Source organism: Dermochelys coriacea, chromosome 1, assembly GCF_009764565.3.
Source record: "Dermochelys coriacea isolate rDerCor1 chromosome 1, rDerCor1.pri.v4, whole genome shotgun sequence".
Taxonomy (NCBI): domain Eukaryota; kingdom Metazoa; phylum Chordata; order Testudines; family Dermochelyidae; genus Dermochelys; species Dermochelys coriacea.
The window spans coordinates 257,304,159-257,325,459 of NC_050068.2; the positions used below are offsets into that span (position 1 = coordinate 257,304,159).

Below are 21,301 nucleotides of genomic sequence, written 5' to 3' on the forward strand. Positions count from 1 at the left end.
ACCATAAAAATCATAAATGCGAGTTCTCCAGAATTGGCCAGATGACAACAAAAGGGAGAAATAATGTAAGGCTCGACAACCTTCCACCACCACAGAACAGAACTCCCCCTCCCCTTGGAGAACACTGTGTAGGGCCTGCCCAGTCAGCATTCACAAAAGCAATCCATATAATTCATATCACCCCCTCTCTCTACTTAATCCAGCAAAAGGTGGAGTAGCCATTAGAGATCAAATCCCCTACACTCTGACACACACAATCAAAACAACTGATAAACTGACTTTCTACCTGTGAAATAATAGGAGTTCCCAGGCTTGAAGTGACTCAATTGAAATCTCCCACACTCAGTCAAAATAGAATACCACCTCTTAAAAACAGGATGACAGAACTGAAAGGGATTAAATATTTGCAGGGCTGCAGCTCATTATCAACTGAACAGACAGTACATTACCTTCAACTAGCCATGCTAGAGCAAACCTCTTACTGAACAGAACCTGGAAGTTTTCTAATAGGCTAGATCCAAAAAAGGAAGCCACATAGACAGTAGGGTATGCAGACCACAACTGTCTTAGAAACCAGAGCAATAGGAAACTTCATATAAAAATACTGTTTCTTAGTAACCCCAGCAGTCTGAAACCTGCCAGCGAGGTAAAAAGCTCTTGCACTACAAGACAGTGAGTTACACAGATGATTGATTAGAACCAGGGTAAGCAGAATCTCAGTTTGATTGGACTGGCATCTGTGGATTGAATCCATATGTAACTGGATTTTAAAAGTTACAGGTTCACCTAGTTTCATATAGACCTTAGTGTAGACTTTTTCCCTGCAACTTAAATAAAAGCCTCAAAGATGTCTGAGCCAGACAACTGACACTCACCACTGCCTTCCACTAGAATAATAACACACAAGTCCCTATGCATTCCAATGTGCAGACACAATTTTTATGCAGCACAAACAATGCCCCCAAGCAAGAAAGGCAGCACAATAGTTATTGACAGATGTACTGCTACCATTGGCTTAGGACAGATGCTTCTAGTCCTAGAGTTTTAGTTCTAGGGTATCCATTTGGACAAAGTCTGTTGCTCAAGCAGCACTGAACATACAGTTCCCAGTTAAAGGTCACTCTAGAAAGTATATTATTGATGCAAGGTGTCAAGATAATGCCAGTGCCTCCTGTAACAGTAGCCACTAGAATCAGCAGATACTGACGGCCCCCCTCCCGCCACATGAGAAGGAGGAGTATGACCTTTTGCAACTTTGACCCTTTTAGGACCAGGAAATAAAGAGCAGTCTCTACCAGTACTACCGTGCCACAGCTTTTATTATACTTCCTTGCACCTATATCTGAGAATGTGGGAACAGAGTCAAGTACAAGGAGCACGTCCGGGGGGGAAAAAGATACCAGTGTCTTGACATCCTAAAGGTTAGGGGCCCCTCCATAAGGATGTCTAATGCATGCAGAGCAAGAAGATGGAAGGCCCTTGGACAGCATCTATACTTTTCTTTGTTTTCAGCTCCTGCATTCCTCACTGAATCAAGACCTATAATTTAGTTTTCTCTATCATATTGTTTCCCCACTGAACTGCACTCAGCAGGAGTAAGACTCCTATCTTCACCAGCTGTGAACGCAAAAACCTTCATCATACTAGGTGTGGATTTAGGGTCATTTAGTGGAAAATAAGAAGAATGGTTACCTTACTGCAACTGTGGTTCTTCAAGATGTGATGCAGATGTGTATTCCAAGTAGGTGTTGGAATGCAATGCGCACGTTGGAGCCAGAGACTTTTGCCTAGCAGTACCTGTAGAGCGGCGGCGCACACACCCCAAACCACCTCAGTCCTTTCTTATCTAATGTCCAGTGAAAGACTCTAATGAAGAGGGGATGGCATGTGGGTTGTGGAATACACATCTGCATCGCACCTTGAAGAATCAGTTATAGTAAGCAACTATTTCTTCTTTCTTCAAGTAGATGCAGTTGTGTATTCCAAGAAGGTGACTAGTGAGCAGTACACCCAACCGGAGGCTCTGCTTGGAGTCTACCTGAACAAAGATTGCAGGACCGCTCTTCTGACATTAGTATCCACTCTGGAAGAAGCAATGATCGCATAATGATCTGTAAAAGTATGCATGAACGACCCCGTGGTCGCCCTACAAATGTCCAATATGGACACGTCATTGAGGAACGTCACGACGTTGCCTGTGCTGTTGTTGAATGCACCCGTATCTGTTAAGGAGGTGAAGCTGACACTCTCTTGTATGCAGTTTTGACGCAAGATGTTTATCCATCTAGAGATGGTCTCCACAATGACCACTTGTCCCTTCATGCGGTCCACATACGATATGAAACAGGCGAGGCAAAACACAAAACTTCCGTCCTGTTTAGATAGAAAGCTAGGAGCGTCTGATGTCTAGCAGACGGAAGCATTGCTCGTCCAGGGAGGAATGTAGCTTAAGGGAAAATACAGGCAAATATACCACCTGGTTCAAATGAAACTGAGACACCATCTTGGATACAAACTTTGGGTATGGTGGAAGCATAACCTTGTCCCTGGAGAACGGTGTGTAAGGAGGCCCAGCCATCAGGGTCTGCAACTCACACCCCCTCCTGGCAGCATTAATAACTATCAAGAATGCAGTTTTCTGAGACAGGAGGGACAGCGGGCAGGAAGTGAGGGGCTCAAATGGAGCTGCTAGAAATGTGTTCAGGTCCCACAAGGGGACTGGCTCTCCATTTCCAGTACATGCTGGCACTTTACAATGAGATGCTCTAGAGGCTGAATCTGACAGGAAATCCTTCAATCCCTAGCTTTCATTCATGACAGTGGTTTGGAAAGGGTTAAATGGTTTTCCCCACCCATACATCACTGAGGTTCATTTCTATGTCTGCTCCAGACTGCATGAAAACATTAGCTGATGCTTCATGCCTGGGGACAGAGCTGACCTCTGGGTTGCCATTCTATCCTTGAGGGACTTCTTCCCTAGCATCACATTCAATCCTTTCCCCCCATTCAATACTGTCTACCCAATTTCACTCTTTGCACAGTATTTTTGGAAAAGCACTCGAGGCAAGGGCTTTGAGTCTCTCAGAGATTATGTTGAGGAGATCAGACCTGACACACAAAAAGAGGAGGGAGGAGAAGGAGGCTTGCAACCACCCACAACTGAAGACTCGAACAACCATGAGTCCCCTGAAGGAGACAGAAGGTTTGTTTCAATATGAGTCACTTAAGGAAAAGCCTCCTGCTTCCTGTTATGGGTGGGAGTGAAGCCCCACATTACTGCTCCAGGCTATGAATGTGTTAAGAGAAGCAGCACTGACAGGGAAAAAGGAAGCAGAGAAGAGGCATTGATTGTTTCTCTGGCAAAGCTGCAGAGTTTCTCAGTGCTGAAAAATACAGTTCTGATAGACCACTCCTGAAAAACTCATACCTTTCTCAGTGGACATACAGATATGATGAGCACACTGGCACTGAGATTTACCAGTCACAATTCTCCCTTAAACCCATGCCAGTGAGCTGGCTCTCTAGCTGTTGTTACTGCTGATCTAAGGCCTGGTCTACAGTACGCAGTTATTTCAGAATTAGCTGAGTTAATTCGAAATAAAACTGATTCCATCCACACAACCAAAACCGGTTATTTCAATTTAAAGGACTCTTTAATCTGATTTCTGTACTCCACTCGGCAAGTAGAGTAGCGCTAAAATCGAGATCGCAGTTCTCGGTTCCAGTACTGTGGACGCAATTCGATGTTATTGGCCTCCGGGAGCTATCCCAGAATGCTACCTTGTGACCACTCTGGACAACACTCTCAACTCCGATGCACTATCCAGGTAGGAAGTAAAAGCCCTGGGAACTTTTGTATTTCATTTCCTGTTTGGTCACCATCAGCACAGGTGATCATCAGCACAGTTCACCATCACAGGCAACCATGCAGACTCCACCATCACAAGAGACCACACAGTCCCGGATTCGCAGACAGGCTCCAGCATGGTCCGAATGGGAAGTACTGGATCTCATCGCATGTTGGAGAGACGAATCAGTTATGGCAGAACTATGTTCCAAAAAAAGAAATGCAAATACGTACGCTAAAGTCTCCAGTGCCATGACGGAAAGAGGCTACTCCAGGGACACAGAGCAGTGTTGTACAAAAATCAAGGAGCTCAGGCAAGCGTACCAAAAAGCCAGGGTGGCTAATGAGCGCTCTGGGTCACAGCCCCATACATGCCACTTCAACTGTGAGCTGCATGCAATTATGGGGGGATGATGCCACCACTACCCCACCACTGTCCATGGACGCCTGTAAGGGGGCACTTGCATGGAGCAAGGAGGATGAGTTATTGGAGGACGAAGAGGAGGAGGAGGACAGTGCACAGGCAGCAAGTGGGGAATCCGTTTTCCCCCTTAGCCAGGAACTAGTCTTAACGCTGGAGCCAATAGCCTCCCCTCACTCCCAAGGTGGACTCCCAGACCATGACCCTGGAGAAGGCATGACCCTGGAGACCGTGATTTCTGGTGAGTGGAGCCTGATTGGAGCCACACAGTAGGGGGTAGGGGGAAACCCAACTGCGCTGGGCTGTTCGCGTTTAGTTTAAAGGGCTCATCCCTGCTCAGAGCCTCTTCGGAGCCACATGGTGGGTATGGGGATGGTGTTGTGTGAAGCGATCATCCCAGAGAGCCTGCAGGCCCTCCTTTTATATGGCAAACCCACCAGGCATTGCTTGCTATGGGAAAGGGGGCCCTGCAGTTTGAAAGCATTGAAATGAATGCGAAAGAAGCGGAACCCCGCATGTCCCTAGGGCTTACCATGGCTGCCTGCAAGTTGAATTCTGTTGCCCGGCCGCATGTGATGGCTTACTCACACCAAAGTGGCAGGCACTTCAGTATAAGAGGCAAAATGTGACCTTGTACAGAAAGAACATGTGCTGTGTACTATGAATGCCCGTTTCACTGAGAAAGTGTGTCCCCTTTGTTCTCTAAAATGTATCTTTTAAAATACTACCCTCCCTTTTTCTCCTCCTGCAGGTGCAAATGTTTCAATGCGGCCCCTATCTACTCCGTCCCAGAGGCTGGTCCAGATTAGAAGGTGGAAAAACCGAAGTCGGGACGACATGTTTGCCGAGCTCATGCAGTCCTCCCGCACTGATAGGGCCCAGCTGAATGCATGGAGGTAAACAATTGCTGAGTCCCATAAAGCGTTAAATGATCATGAAGAGAGGAGGGACGTATGCGATGAGAGCAGGTAGGATGCTATGGTCAAGCTCATGGGGGAGCAAACTGATATGCTTCGCTGTATGGTGGATCTAATACAGGAAAGGCAGCAAGACCACAGACTGCTGCTGCAGCCTCTGTATAACCGCCCTCCCTCTTCCCCCAAGTTTCATATCCTCCTCACCCAGACGCCCAAGAACACAGGGGGGGATTGGGGGGGAGAGGCTACGGGGACCCACACATTCAATCCCAGAGGATTGCACAAGCAGCAGAAAGCTGGCATATCCGAAACTTTGATTTGGTTTCTGGACTTGTCCTTCCCTCCTCCTCCATCCTCTTAACACAATACCCCCAACCCCGTCCAGTCTACCTTCCGATTTCTCTCAGTGTGTTGTGCAAAAAATAACAAAGAACAGTTTTTAAACAATTGTGACTTTATTTCCTTTCATATATATATAGGGGATGGGTAACTTCAAGAGAGAAAAACACAACTGTCACACTGTACCCTGGCCAGTCATGAAACTGGCTTTCAAAGCTTCTCTCATGTGCAGCGCACCCTGCTGTGCTCTTCTAATCGCCCTGTTGTCTGGCTGTGCGAAATTGGCCAACAGGCGAGTTGCCTCAACCTCCCACCCCACCATAAACGTCTCCCCCTTACTCTCTCAGATATTGTGGAGCACACAACAAGGAGCAATTACAACTGGAATATTGGTTGTTCCGAGATCTAACAGAGTCAGTAAACCGCGCCAGCAGGCTTTCAAATGTCCAAAAGCACATTCTACCACCATTCTGCACTTGCTCAGCCTATAGTTGAACTGCTCCTTACTACTGTCCAGGGTGCCTGTGTACGGCTTCATGAGCCAGGGCATTAAGGGGTAGGTGGGGTCCCCGAGGATAACTATAGGCATTTCAAAATCCCCAACAGTAATTTTCTAGTCTGGCAAGTAAGTTCCTTCCTGCAGCTGTTCAAACAGACCAGAAGACCTGAAGACGTGAGCATCATGCACCTTTCCCGACCATTTCACGTTGATTTTCGTGAAACGTCCCTTGTGATCCACCAGTGCTTGCAGCACCATGGAAAAGTGCCCCTTGCGGTTTACATACTGGCCGCCCCAGTGTTCTGGGGCCAAGATAGGGATATGCGTTCCGTCTATCGCCCTGCTGCAGTTAGGGAACCGCAGTGCATTAAAACCATCCACAATGGTCTGCACTTTTCCCGAAGTCACTACCCTTGATAGCAGCTAGTCAATGACTGCATTGGCTACTTGCAGCACAGCAACCCCCACAGTAGATTTGCCCACTCCAAACTGATTCCCAACTGACCGATAGCTTTTGGGCGTCGGAAGCTTCCACAGGGCTATGGACACTCGCTTCTCAGCTGTGAGGGCTGCTCTCATTTTGGTGTCTTTGCTCTTCAGGGCAGGGGACAGCAAGTCACAAAATTCCATGAAAGTGGCCCTACGCATAAGAAAGTTTCACAGCCACTGGGAATCATCCCATACCTGCAACACTATGCGGTCCCACCAGTCTGTGCTTGTTTCCCAGGCCCAGAACCGGCATTCCATGGCATGAACCTGGCCCAACGCCACCATGATCTCCCAATCGCCACATGCTGTGCTTCTAGGAACGTCTGTGTCCATGTCCTCATCAGTATAGTAATCGCGCTGTCGTCACTTCCTCCCCGGTTTTGCAGGTACTGCACATACTGCTGGATAACGTGTGAGGTATTTACAATGGCCAAAACTGCAGCAGAGATCTGAGTGGGCTCCATGCTTGCCGCGCTAAGGCGCCTGCATGGGTAACCCTGGAAAAAGGACGCGAAACTTAGGAGAGCAGAGTGGCAGCACAAGAGATGCTGTTCGGTTCATGATAGCTGAAAAAAGGTGGGAAATTGCTGTCTTCTGTAGCTTTCACGGAGGCGGGAGCCCAGGACAGACAACATGAAGAAGATCGGTAGCGCAGCAAGAGTGGGAGAGCAGAGTTGGCAGTGGAATCAGAAGAGATGAGGAAGAGAAAGAGTAGATACTTATAGAGATTACATAGAAAGACGAGGAAATCCGAGGTGGATTCATAGTACCAGGAGAGAAACGGTGCACCGTACTGCACCGTCTGCTGAAAGCAGCATGGCATCTGCATGCCAAAAAGGCATGAAATGATTGTCTGCCGTAGCTTTCACGGAAGGAGGAGAGAGACTGATGACACACACTCAGAAACACTTGCGAGAATGTTTTTGCCCCATCATGCACTGGGAGCTTAACCCAGAATTCCAGTGGGCTGTGGGAACTGTGGGATAGCTACCCATAGTGCACCGCTCCGACATTCGATGCTAGCCTCGGTACTGTGGATGCACTCTGCTGAATTCACACACTTTAGTGGGGAGACAAGACCGAATGTGTAAAATCGCTTCCGAAAATTCGAATAGAATAATTTCAAAATAATTTTGTATTGTAGACGTACCCTAAGTCAGGTAACTTTAAAGCACCAAAATCACTTGGTGGAGAATGAAAATTAACAAGTAAACCATTTGTTTTTCCTCTGTGTAACATAACATGGCATTAGCTGCGCCTCAGTGAAGGATAGGAAATCCCAACTGCAAGTACCCAGCAGTTACAGTGTGCTTTCTGGAAGAAACTTTATAAGATAGAAGTGTAGTTATTCAATGTGCCTCAGTTTCCCCATTAGTAAAATGCAGATGATGTCAGGTGCTCAGACACAATTGTGATCAGCCTGAATAGGTGATTCAGAGGATAGAGGCTCCTCAACTCTCAGGCTGCCAGGGCTGTGTGTGTCACACTAGAACAGGGGTTGGCAACCGATGGCACGTGTGCCAAAGATGGTACGCGAGCCAATTTTTAATGGCACACTGCTGTCTGCCGGACTGCGGCAGACAGCAGTGTACCTTTTAAATTCCTGAGGCCTCCCCAGTGCAGAATGGAGCAAGACAAGTACCTCCCATGTCTCATACAAAACACTTCTGTTAATACACCCCAGAATATTCTTAGCCTTTTTGGCAGGTGCATCACATTGATGACTAATTCAATTTGTGATCTACTGTAACCCCCACATTCTTTTCTGCAGTACCATCACCTAGCCACTTAGTTTCCATTTTGTAGTTGTCCTAAATGAAGTAATTTGCACTTATCTTTATTGAATTTCATCTTGTTGAATTCTGACCAATTCTTCAAATTGCCAGGGTCCTTTTCAATTCTAATCCTCTCCTCCAAAGGGCTTGAAACCCCTCCCAGCTTGGTGTTATTTGCAAATTTTATAAGCAAACGCTCCACTCCATTATCAAAGCCATGAATGTAAATATTGATGAGTGCCTAACTCTGGAATGACCCCTGTGGGATCCCATTAGATATGCCCTCCCAGTTTCACAGCGAACCACTGATTATTACTAAGTATGATCTTTCAACCAATTGTCCACTCACCTTACAGTAATTACATCTAGACAACATTTCCTTAGTTTGCCTATGAGAATGCCATGCAGGATGATGTCAAAAGCCTTACTAAAATCAAGATATAGCACATCTACGGATTCCCCCCCATCCACTACACCAGTAACCCTGCCAAAGAAGGAAATTAGGTTGGTTTGGCATGATTTGTTCTAGACAAATCCATGCTGGCTATTCCTCATAAAAAGCAGCTACTCACCCTGTACTGTAACTGTTGTTCTTTATGATTTGATGCAGACATGCATTCCATGTAGGTGTGTGCAGTGAAGCCAAAGAACTTTGCCTAGCAGTACTCTCAGGGGTGGCACTCAGACCCTGTGGCCCCAGCCCCTCTCCTGGCTAAATATGGGCAGTGCTTTCCCAACCCCCTTCAGTTCTTTCACACCAAATAACAAGAGTACAAACTCTGATGCAGAGGGTGGGTTGTAGAGTACAGGTCTGTATCACATCTCAACAAACTGCTGTGCAGTTAAGGAACAGTTTTTAATTCTTCAAATAGATGCAGCTATGTATTCCAGGCAGGTGACTCACAAGCAGTACTCGTGGGAGACAGAGTTCAGAGTCTTTTTAACAAGGACTCCAGGAATGCCTTCCCAAAACTTGCATCTGATCTAGATGCAGTTGAAATGGCATAATGGCTTGTAAGAGTACGTACAGAGAACTAAGTGGCAGCCCTGCAAATGTCCAATATAGAAACATCACTTAGAAATGCTATCAACATTGCTTGGCCCTTGTGGAATGAGCTTGCACCTTTTCAGGGCGCATAGTCTGAGCTATTTCGTATACTGGCATGACACAGGAAGTACCACCAGGAGATTGTCTGTCAAGGGTCTGCTTGTCCCTTCATTCAGACCACATCTGAAAAACAGATGAGGTGAAGAATGGAAAAGTTTAATCCTATCCAAGTAAAAAACAAAATGTCACCTGATTTCCAATGTGTGACGACACTGCTCCTCTGGGGTTGAATGCAGCTTAGGGAAGAACACTAGCAGATCTATAACTTGGTTCAAATGAGACTGAGAAACCACATTAGGAAAAAACTTGGGGTGCAATCACAGGTCACTTTATCTTTGGAAAATTGAGTGTAAGCAGGCTCTGCCATCAAAGCTTGCAACTCTCTCCTTACAGATATTATTGCTTCAAGAAAAGTGATTTTCTGACACAGAAAGGAGAAAGAAGTTGCCAGAGGCTCAAATGGAAGTCCCCAAAGAGTCACTAAGAGATCATTAAATTCCACAAAGGAATCATTTCTTTATCTGGTGGGTGGAAATGAGTGACACTTTTTCAAGAACCTCAACACCATGGAGTTTGAAAACACCAACTTCCGAAGGATGGATGGATGGAATGCTGAAATTGCTGCCAGATGCACTTTCAAAGAACTAAATCCACGACCAGAAGATTGAAGGTGTAACAACAGGTCCTGGATACAAGCCATCATTAACTGAACTCCTCAGGCTAACTACCACACTGAAATCCACTTCCACTTGGCCAAATAGGCCACTTTGATGGAGGGCTTTCTACTACTGAGCAAAACTTGTTGGACCATCTCCGAACATCCTTCCTCCTTCTCATCTAGTTGCAGCATCCATGCTGTGAGATGAGCCCAGTGCTGGATGCAAAACTTGATCATGATGCTGAGTCAGGATATCAAGATGAAATGGAAAGGATATGGGAAGCCGTAACAATAATGCGAGGAGGTTGCAGAAACAACACTGTCTTAGCCATGCTGGAGTAATAAAAATAAGTTTGGCCGTGTCCAATTTCAGCTTGAGAATGATCTGCGGGATGATTGGAATTGAAGGAAAACCACACAGGGATGACAATTCCCAGCTCAGGCAGAAAGGTCAAGGAGCCTGGACAGAGACCCCCTCAGGAGCAAAAGAGCTGGCATTTCTTGTTGTCTTTCATGGTGAACAGGGCGACAGTTGGGATGCCCCAAAATGCAAAGATTGATCATAGAACTCTGGGCTTTAGGGACCATTTGTGATTCAGGGAGAAATTTCTGTTGAGATGATCCATCAGATGATTCTGGATCCCACGAAAGTGATTGGCCACAGGGTAAAGTTTTCCCTGATGCAAAACTGTCAGATCCTGATCGCCTCTTGACACATCATATTGGAGTGTGCTCCCCCATGTCTGTTCACATACGGTAATACATTGAGGTGGTATTGTTGATAAGGATGTGCACTGCCGAGTCCCTGATGTGATCTTGAAGTACCTGACAGCCATTGTATGTGGCAAGAAGCTCCAGGACATTGATATGCAGAGAAGCTTCCTCCTCCTACCACAGTCCTTGAACTTTCAGCGACCCCAGATATGCTCCCCAATCTATTAAGGAGGCAACAATGACAAGAGGCCTGGCTGGTGAGGACAGAAAGAAAGGAACACCCTGGCACATTTTGTCCTGAACCATACACCAGTGGTTCTCAACTAGGGGACTGAGGCAAGTAGGTTTCAGGGGGTCATCCAAGCAAGGTCAGTGTTAGACTTGCTGGGACCCAGGGCAGAAAGCCAAAGCCCCACCGCATGGGGCTGAAGTCTAGGCCCTGAGCCCCACCACCAGGGGCTGATGCCAAAGAAATTGAGCAACTTAGCTTTGTGGGGGCCCCTGTGGCATAAGGCCCAAGGCAGTTTCCCTGCTTGCTACCCCCTAACACCGGCCCTGGCTTTTATATGCAGAAAACCAGTTATTGTGGCGCAGGTGGGCTGTGGAGTTTTTATAGCACATTGCAGAGGGCTCAGAAAGAAAAAAGTTAAGAACCCCTGCCATACACCACTGTAAAGAGTCCAGGATTGGCAGAGGAAGTTGAACCAGTCTGTCCAAGAGATGACAGTCTGGATGATACAACAACTTCAGCCACATCTAAAAAGGATGATGGCACAACCTGGCATAATGCATGTAGCATATGGCCTAGAAACCTCAGGCATACTCAAGCTGTGGTTGAGGGTTGAGATTGCAATTCCAGACAAAGATGGTGAATCATGTGGAACCAGTCAGTTGGTAGAAACAGTCTCAAACTCAGAGTCTAGCGGTACTCCAAAGAACTCAATTCTTTTAAAGTCTGAACCAATGTTGACTTCCCACTGTTTAGGATGAGACCTAGATGACCAAGTAAGCGTAACATGAACCGAAGGTGAGAGGATTTCGTCTCTGGACTTGATCTTCAGTACCAAATCATACAGGTACAAGAAGCTATAAACTCCCCTCTTCCTGAGGTACACTGTCACCACAATCGTGCACTTGGTAAAAACCCGGGAAGCAGACGACAGATGAAAGGAAGCACGGTGTACTAATAGTGCTGGTCTACCATGACAAACCTGAGAAACCTCCTGTGGCTCAGAAGAATTGATACATGGAAATAAACATCCTGAAGGTCCAGGGCAGCAAGCCATTCATTGTGATTTAACACAGGGAGAATGATTGCAAGGGTGACCATATAGAATCTCACAAATCTTATGTTCTATCAGACAACAACAAAGAGTAGAACTACCCCAATCTGGATCTCGAGGAGTCCCGAAGATTCTGCAGTGAGAACAGGGAGCCAGCACCAATGGGGCGAACAAACGATTGGACTCATCTGAAGCCCAACCTGGGGGCCAGCATCGCTGCTGAAGAGGAATGGGGAATCGACGGTATTGAGCAAGACACACTCCCACTCAGTACTGGGAGAGGCACCAGCACCGAGGCCCAGAGTGGTACCAAACTTGACAGTGGGACTTCCTAAAAGTGCAATGACTGTGCCAAAGGACACACCAGCAGTGAGGGGGCCTTTGATGTTGGGCCCGGCATCAGCCTCAACTCCACAGTTTGGGACATGGGCAATGCATGCTGCCATGCTAACAAACCCAGCAGCTTTGCAACATAGCCAGAAGGTGCCGAAGACATATTGAAGGACAATGTGATAGAAGCTATGGCACTTGAAAACTCCTGAAGTAGTGAAGAGTTAGGGACTGAGCGGCAAAGCAGGTCTGATGTCTGCTGATATGCCACTGGTGTGGAGACAGTTAACGCTGGTGCCAACATCATCAGTACTGGATTCAACAGATGCCCCGTGGCTGGAACCAGGGAGTCAACAGTACCGGCTCTCGCTGATCTCGGTGCAGTACCAGGGACTGGTTAGATGACCTGCTCCACCCCACATGCTGGAAGGAGTGTGATGCTGGTCAGCACTTCTCTTAGAAGCAGCATAACAGTCTCCCGAGCCTGAAATGATTCCGATTAGTCTTATCGGATGTCTTTCTCATTGCAATGAAGGAACAACAGCTCCTCTTTCTCTTGGACGAAACACCATAGTCCGAACATGGAAAGGCATTGCTTGCTGGTTCTGAAGGCAACTACCAAAAAGACGAGGGCCTTGGTGCTGAAGCGACCTGATGGTCTGCTCCAGAAGGTGCTGCTTTGGCTGTAAGTCTCTTGCTACCTGAGTCCTCTTTTTGAATGATTTACAGATGGAGCACCATTCCTCAGTGTGGCCCTCACCGAGATACAAGCAGCACCTCATACAGGGATCACTATTAAGGAGCTGGACAATGCTTGAACCTGGTGAGGGCAACACACAGGGTAACCAACTACTCTAATGCTTTATTAACACTAAATTAAACCTAAAGGACTAATAACTACTATTCTAGAGGAAAAACTCAGAAAAACTGACACTGAAAATGTAAGATGAAACACCACACATAGCTCTGACTCTAGCCACGGGTGCAGAGAAGGAACTGAGGTGGACTGGGGCAGTGCCACCCTTATATAGCCAGGGTAGAGGCTGGGACCACAAGGCACAAGCACCATCCCTGCAGGTACTGCTAGGCAAAGTTCTCCGGCTTCAGTGCACTGAAGCATGCACACGCCTACATGGAATACAAAGCCACATCTACTCGAAGAACCACCCTATTATCCTCCAGATGCTTACAAATTGATTGCTTAATAATTTGGTTCCAGTATCTTTCCAGGTATCAAAGTTAGGTTGACTGGTCTATAAGCCCTTGGATACTCTTTGTTCCCCTTTTTAAAAAGAGATGCAATATTTGCCCTTCTCCAGTCTTCTGGGACTTCACCTGTCCTCCAAGAGTTCTCAAAGATAATTGTTAATTGTTCCAAGATTGCTTCATCTAGTTCCTTAAGCACCCTAGGATCAATTTCAGCAGGACCTTCCAGTTTGAATACATCAAACTTATCAAACTAGTCTCAACCTATTCTTTTCCTATTTTGGCTAACATTCCTTCTCTTTCCCCCTTGTTAATATTAATTGTGTTGAGTATCTGGTCACCATTATCATTTTAGTGAAGACTGAAGCAAATTAGGCATTAAATACCTCAGCTTTCTTGAGGTCATAAGTTATTAGTGTTACTTCCCCACTAAATAGTGGGCCTACACCTTCCTTTGTCTTTCTCTTGCTCTTAATGTGTTCAAAAAATTCCTTGTTGCCTTTTATGTCCCTCACTGGGTGCAACTCAAAGGCTAAATGCCTTAGCCTTTCTGTTTTGTGCCGACATGCTCATGCCATTCTTTTATACTTCTTAGCAATTTGTCCGTATTTCCACTTTTTGTAGAATTCATTTTTGATTTTCAGGTCATTAAAGAAATCTTGATAGAGCCAAATTGACCTCTTACTATTCTTCTTATCTTTCCTTCGCATCGAGATAATTTGCTGATGTGAATTAGGTATGGTTTCATAGGACACCTGCCTCATTCAGTGAATACTGTTCAAGCTGTACAATGACTGAAGTAAGAGTCCTGCAGAACCAGTTGTAGGTGATGGTGCACTTAGAAATGATTTAACACACTCACTCAGGGAACAACTATCAAGGTTTCATGAGCAACCTTAACACTGTATTTCCTGTCTTGAGTTCTTCAGTCTGCAGCCTTAGCATGCAACGAAGGTTTTGTTTTGTTTTATTAAATAGAATTCCCTAGATTTTGTTAAAAGAAAAACAAAAAATTTAATTACACGGAACTATTTTCAGACAATACTAGTATACTGTCAACCACACAGGATGAGCAGCCAACAAGCCAAAGGTTCCTGTGAATTGTATAGACACTTCACTTGAAGCATAGCTCTTGCAAAGTCTTGCATCTTCCTTTGAATTTGAGTGTGTCTATGGTGAACTAGTCTCTGGCCATATACATGAAGACAGTCTCTGCCCCACAGAGTTTACAATCTAAGAAGATAGCTAATGTACAAAGGCTGGAGGGAGGGGGGAGCAGGCTAAAAGATACAGTCAAACCACACAATGTGTATGTTATATACTTTTAAAAATACTATCCCCTCACCAATAGCTCCTCAAATATTATTTGGCCGATTTCTTCGCAGGAATCTTTTCATAAGGTCCCAGAAGTGGATCATAAGGAGGGCCTTAAATGTTTCAGAAAGTTTGTAACCAACTGAAAAATAACACTTTAGAATGGAAACACTAAATCAACCTTAGCTATGAAGCCTTATTTTCACTAGGCAACAAGGCAGAATTTTATCAATTGTTTGCTAACACATGATAAAATCTTAGTGCAGAAAGGGCAAGTGATAGCAAGTACAGGTAAATCCTACCTAGTGCTTACCTCGCCCTGCTAACATGTGAAAACTACAAATTGCCCTGTTCATACTGGGATTTTACCACATTAACGAACATGTAGTAAAAACACTTTTTTTCCTATCATGGACATACCATCAGTGTCACCATGTACTGTACTTATAGTGAAGTAGAGTCCATTGTTCCTTAAAGGCTTCAGTAACTTACCCCAAACATCTGTCGGAGGTCTGGATCCCGGAAACGGAAGGGAATGTTAGAGACATGAAGCCGCTTTGGAGTGGACTTGCTCTCAGTATTCTCACTGCTTTGTGTCTGTGACTGCTGTCCATCTGTCTGTGCCCCTCCTTCTGTCTGCTGAAATCAAACAGTGACAAAAAGAGAAGTGAAGAGAAATCATACAAATTCCAACCAACCCTTGTGAGGTAATCTCTGCCTATGTATTTACACTACACTTGTAACTGTGACACAGTAAGTTTGATAGTTTTTTTAAAGTAGTTTCTCCTTTCTTTTCCTTGGCTTTTCTTCCCCCTTGTTACTATGGGAAAGCTACAGTGAAGAGGTGGGTCTTCTTTTTAGTCCTGATGCTGGCAAGTAGTATTATTATTCTAATCTCTTATAGCAGCATGTTGATGCAATAATCAAAATCCCATGACTGAGGTGCAGATTTCCAACAGACTGATGTCAGTACTGCACCCCCAGGCAAAACTGCATCTGTTCTGCTGTGTTCCATTCAGAGAAGTACCACCTCCAAATATGACCTATACTAAAATGGTTCAGCCCACGGGCAATGGTTATGCATTCTTATGTTTAATTTATTTTAGTTAATTTAAAATCTACTTTAATTTCTTGAATAAATAAATATCATTTTTAGGTTCTACCAAAACCTCAAAGAGCCACACTCCTTTTTTGGCTTTGCAGTCAAAATATACGTGCTGCCCCTAAACGTGTTTTGCATCATAGATGAGATTGAGGCACAAATTAAGATGTCTTGGTACGAAGTTTTAACATTGAAATTGAAATAGCCAGATTTATTTAATCTCCATTTGAATCTCTCCTCCAGGAGACTCCACAAGCTGTGCCGTGACTTTGTTAACCCCAGTATGGGGGAACCCATCCCTTACTCTGAGACATGAAAAATGTACTCACTGACTCATCCTTGCCAGCAGAACAGCGAAATTGATAATCTCTCATCCTTGCCAGCAGAACAGCGAAATTGATAATAATCTGATCAGTTTTACTGCTGTGTCCCTTTCCAGCAGCTGTGAATGGTATGCCAGGATAATCACCAGAGCACCTATTCACCCCTTCTTTTGTCACCTGTCTCAGATGAAGGTTTAATGCTTTGGCTGGATGTCTAGTAAATTTCTTAAGCCCAGCTTCACTCTATCTCACATGGTGTGGGCTTACTTCGCCCCTTCACCCATAGCAATAGTGAAAACCTATTGTATGGGAACTCAAAGGGCTAGCAAAGACTAGATTCAGCCTGTTTTAAACACTTGCAAGGACATATCCAGGCCCTAAGAGCCTAAACAATCAAGTGTTTTACTGATGCTGGACATCCATTTTGTCTATCAAATGTGCAAAGAAATACTCCCAGGGGACTTAACCAAAGACTGGGCTCCTCCACCACTGGCTGGACTTACCCAGAGCGTCCTTCACATTATGCAGCAAAGCCTTGAGAGCCTCCCAGGGTATGTCTACACAGCAAAAAAAAACCATGGCTGCCCCATGCCAGCTGACTTGGGTTCACGGGGCTCAGGCTGTGGGGCTCTTTCATTGGTGTGTAGACTTCCAGGCTTGGGCTGGAGCCTAGGCTCTAGAACCCTGAAAGGTGGGAAGGTCCCAGAACCTGGGCTCAGAAGCCTACACATCAATGAAACATCCCCGCAGCCCCAGTCAGCTGGTATGGGCCAGCCGTGGATTTTTCTTTGCTGGCCCATACATAGTCATAGACATAGACATAGTCCCAAAGACCTGAAAAGGGGCATCTCCCCATTGCTATACAAAATGGGCTGCAGTAGCACTGAAATTCTCTCAGCCAGAAGTCTCTCTCTCTCTCTCGGACACACATACGAGTTATACAGGACTGACAATAGCATGTTAACAGTGAACACTGTGGCCGCGGCATGCTGATCAAAGCAATATCAGCTTTCCATTTCACTTCACTTAAGCGATGTAGGCAGTACAAAGAATGTGATCCATTTGGTATAAACTAGGAATGATGGGGAGAGTGGAATGGCATGGCTATGCAAGCATCTCTGTTCACAAGTTGCAGTGAAGGGGACAGCAGAGCGACATGAGCCCACCGCAGACTGGACAAAGTACACCATTTACAATCAGCCATGGTTTACCCACCCCCAATATCAGACACAGACAACATCCTGACAGATACCATATCTAAAGTGTATTACTTCCAGATGCCTTTCCCTCCCCTCACCCCGTGACAAAATGCATCTCCAAACACGTGTGGTGCACCCTAGGGGAAGAATCAGTCAGCTTGTGATTAAATCACACCATGCTATTTGGCAGTTTTATTTTTATGACTCCATCAGAGTCCTCTGCTCCCTGGGGCAAATCTGTCCAAGGAAAAGGACAGAACACACGGCAGCTCATCCATCACCAGTGCAAACAGTGCCTAGAGATTAGTGTTCCAAAACAACCCCCAGAAATCATTAACTCCCCCAGTGCTACTGAGTTTTGAAGGGAATCTCTCTTCAGTCAGATTTTATGCATACTCTGGAGTCCCACTAATGCAAATTTCCAAGCCCTGTGCTTCCTGCAACAGATGGTAAAAGTTGCAGGTAGACACATGCCCCACCAGATAGGCATGCACCTTCTGTTCAGCCCTCCCAAGCATGACAAGTGTAGATTCTATGAAGTGAGGTATGTCAGCACAAGTTTAAGGACTCTGAACAGTTTCTGATGTAATCTGCCAAGGAATAGGTCTATTGCTTCAGTAGGCATGGAAACCATGAGGCTGTGAACTAGTGGACCGAGGAGAATGTAAACACACAGAGACAGGAACTCATGTCTTACTAAGCCTGTACTATGTCATACAGTGGCCTGTTCAGAAATCCCTCACAGCTGTGCCTGCATATGGCAGCGTGTTGCTGCCATACAAGAGACAATATTTTACAGCATGCTAGCTTTTTACAATGAGATAAGGCTTCAAACAGGGAAGACAAGAGGTCTTCTGTCAAACCTCACCTCGACTATGATAAGACTCCCAAGCTCAGAGACAGGTAACACCAATGTGGAAGGGTACATTCTTCTACATGAATTCAACAGTTTCCTGCTAATGTCAGATGTGTTCCCTCTCTGAAAACTATAAACTACACTTGCAAGGGGATGGGTTCATCAGTCTAACGGTTCTTTCCCATTTCTAACGTCTGTGACCCTAAAGTGAGGTTCAGTCTTTCAGCCAGCATCAGACTGGCTTGATACATTTGTCTATTGCCATATATTCAGGTGCAAATACAAATGGAAGAAATGGCTTCCTAAGGTCTTGTTTTTCTCTTCTTTTTTTTTGGTCATTCCTTGACTTAATTCATCAGGAAATGAAAGGGAAAGGCCTGGAGCTTGTTTAGAGGCAGCATTTAATGGAGACTCGTGGCAGAAAATTACCCCGAGTCACATAATAAAAAACACACTTCACAAACCAAATCTCTCCTCCCCATACTAGCTCTCACTTACTTCATTCTAGCCTGATAGCAACATCTGACAGCGAGGAACTGCACTTCTCCCTCCTCAAGTCCGAGATACCTACTACAACCTGTTGTCAGTTCGGAACAGTGGGGTGCAGAGTCTCTTCATGTTCCTTAAATCTCAACTGCCAGCAAGGAGGCAGTAACAAGGAGACTTGCGCTGTTGCAGAGATTCTGGAATTTAAAATGCTTTTAGTCCCATCCTGCACTCTCACATTAGTCTGTTTAATTTACATTAATGGTAATTAGAGAGAGATGGTGGTGACCCTTTTTTGACTCTTCAGGTCTGAGATCTGTGTAAGCTTGAAAGCTTGTCTCTCTCACCAACAAAATTTGATCCAATAAAAAAATATTACCTCACTCACCTTGTGTCTCTAATATTCTGGGACCACCACAGGTACAACAACACTGCATACACTGATGGTAATGTCACCTGGCACTATGCTTATGGTTCCAAACTGTTCTGAAGCAGCCAGTTCCACAGACTACATGCCAAGTTAGGGTCTCAGCTGAGATTTCGGCAAAGCAGGGGATCTATACTGCTTGAGCCAACAGTGAATATTTATCTGCCTGGGTGAGCAGACACAGGTGAACAGACAAAATGAGACTGACAACAGTCTACAGTACCCACCTGCTGAAGTGAAAAAACAGATTTACAGAGCCAGAAGAGTACCCAAAAGTCACCTACTACAGGACAGGCCCAACAAGAAAACAACAGAACACCAATAGCTGTCACCTTCAGCCCCCAACTAAAACCTCTCCAGCGCATCATCAAAAATTTACAACCTATCCTGAAAAATGATCCCTCACTCTCACCGATCTTGGGAGACAGACCCAGTCCTCGCTTACAGACAGCCCCCCAACCTGAAGCAAATACTCTCCAGCAACCACACACTAAACAACAAAAACACTAACCCAGGAACCTATCCTTGCAACAAAGCCCGATGCCAACTCTGTCCACATATTTATTCAAATGACGCCATCGTAGGACGTAATCACATTAGCCACGCCATCAGGGGCTCGTTCACCTGCACATCTACCAATGTGATATATGCCATCATTTGCCAGCAATGCCCTCTGCCATGTACATTGGCCCAACCGGACAGTCTCTACACAAAAGAATAAATGGACACAAATCTGATATCAGGAATCATAACATTCAAAAACCGGCAGGAGAACACTTCAACCTCTCTGGCCACTCAGTAAAAGATTTAAGGGTGGCAATTTTGCAACAGAAAAGCTTAAAAACAGACTCCAATGAGAAACTGCTGAGCTTGAATTAATATGCAAACTAGATACCATTAACTTGGGTTTGAATAGAAACTGGGAGTGGCTGGGTCATTACACACATTGAATCTATTTCCCTATGTTAAGTATCCTCCTCACACCTTCTTGTCAACTGTCTAAATGGGCCATCTTGATTATCACTACAAAAGTTTTTTTCTCCTGATAATAGCTCATCTTAATTAATTAGCCTCTTACAGTTTGTATGGCAACTTCCACCTTTTCTGTATGTGTATCTATCTATCTTCTTACTATATGTTCCATGCTATGCATCCAATGAAGTGACGTGTAGCCCACGAAAGCTTATGCTCTAATAAATTTGTTAGTCTCTAAGGTGCCACAAGTACTCCTGTTCTTTTCACGACAGCAAAGAGATCAGCCAGCACAGAAACTATAAATACGAAGTACAGTTTCTCTCCCTCGCTTGCTTCTTCAGATGCAAGGTACGGAAAATTAAAATGTTTGGAAATAGAAGATCCAGAATCCTGTGTAGCCCAAGAACAAGGGTGGACTGTGGTAAAGTTTATTTACAAAACAGATAGAAAAATGTAAACTATTAATGCCTGTATTCAGAGGGGAACTAGATTGGCTTATGAGCTTTGGGGTTGAGCTATAGCATTTTTTGACTCCACTAGTTATAGTCTGGCCCCAGACCAGGAAACTGGTTAGCTCACCAGCTTGCGGAATGACTGAAGGCGGTGACTGAAATTCACTGCTATTTGATGGCTATGTGCCTATGGAAATGGAAGGTTGCTTGTTGAGGTTTTTGGGGGGTGGGGTGGGAATGGAGGGGTTTCAGTTCAGCTTCCAATAGGTAAATGTTCACATCACAAAAGCTACCATCATAACAGACATCCTAGGAAGCAGTTTAAGTAGAGGTGTGGGTAAAGGACTTAAAGGGCCATGGACACTGAATCCCCCTCACTCCTATAGGTTGTTCCTCCGAGTTAAGGTTGAATACACAGTCATAGGTAGTGGATGTGGGAATTTGAATTGTCATTGCCCATGCTGTACCTGTTCTGAAGACAGAGGACTTCCAGTGCCAACTGGCACTTTTCAACAGCACTAAATTTCATTTTTAAAATTAACAAATCCATTTCCATTTGTATTCTTTACCTTAAAAATAGG

General features: G+C 45.1%; 1 protein-coding gene across 16 annotated transcripts in view; it reads right to left on the bottom strand.

Annotated features, from left to right (window-relative positions):
• RBFOX2 (RNA binding fox-1 homolog 2) overlaps window positions 1–21,301 on the bottom strand; it is a 257,417-nt gene that overhangs the window by 49,449 nt on the left and 186,667 nt on the right. For all 16 annotated transcript variants that reach the window (XR_006283083.1, XM_043520127.1, XM_038406425.2 and 13 more), the window contains one exon: window positions 15,393–15,539. Coding sequence is in view for 15 of the 16 variants with exons in the window: in XM_043520127.1 (XP_043376062.1) it covers window positions 15,393–15,539 (147 nt within the window). In the remaining variant the exon portion in view is untranslated. The remainder of the gene's footprint in view (window positions 1–15,392; window positions 15,540–21,301) is intronic.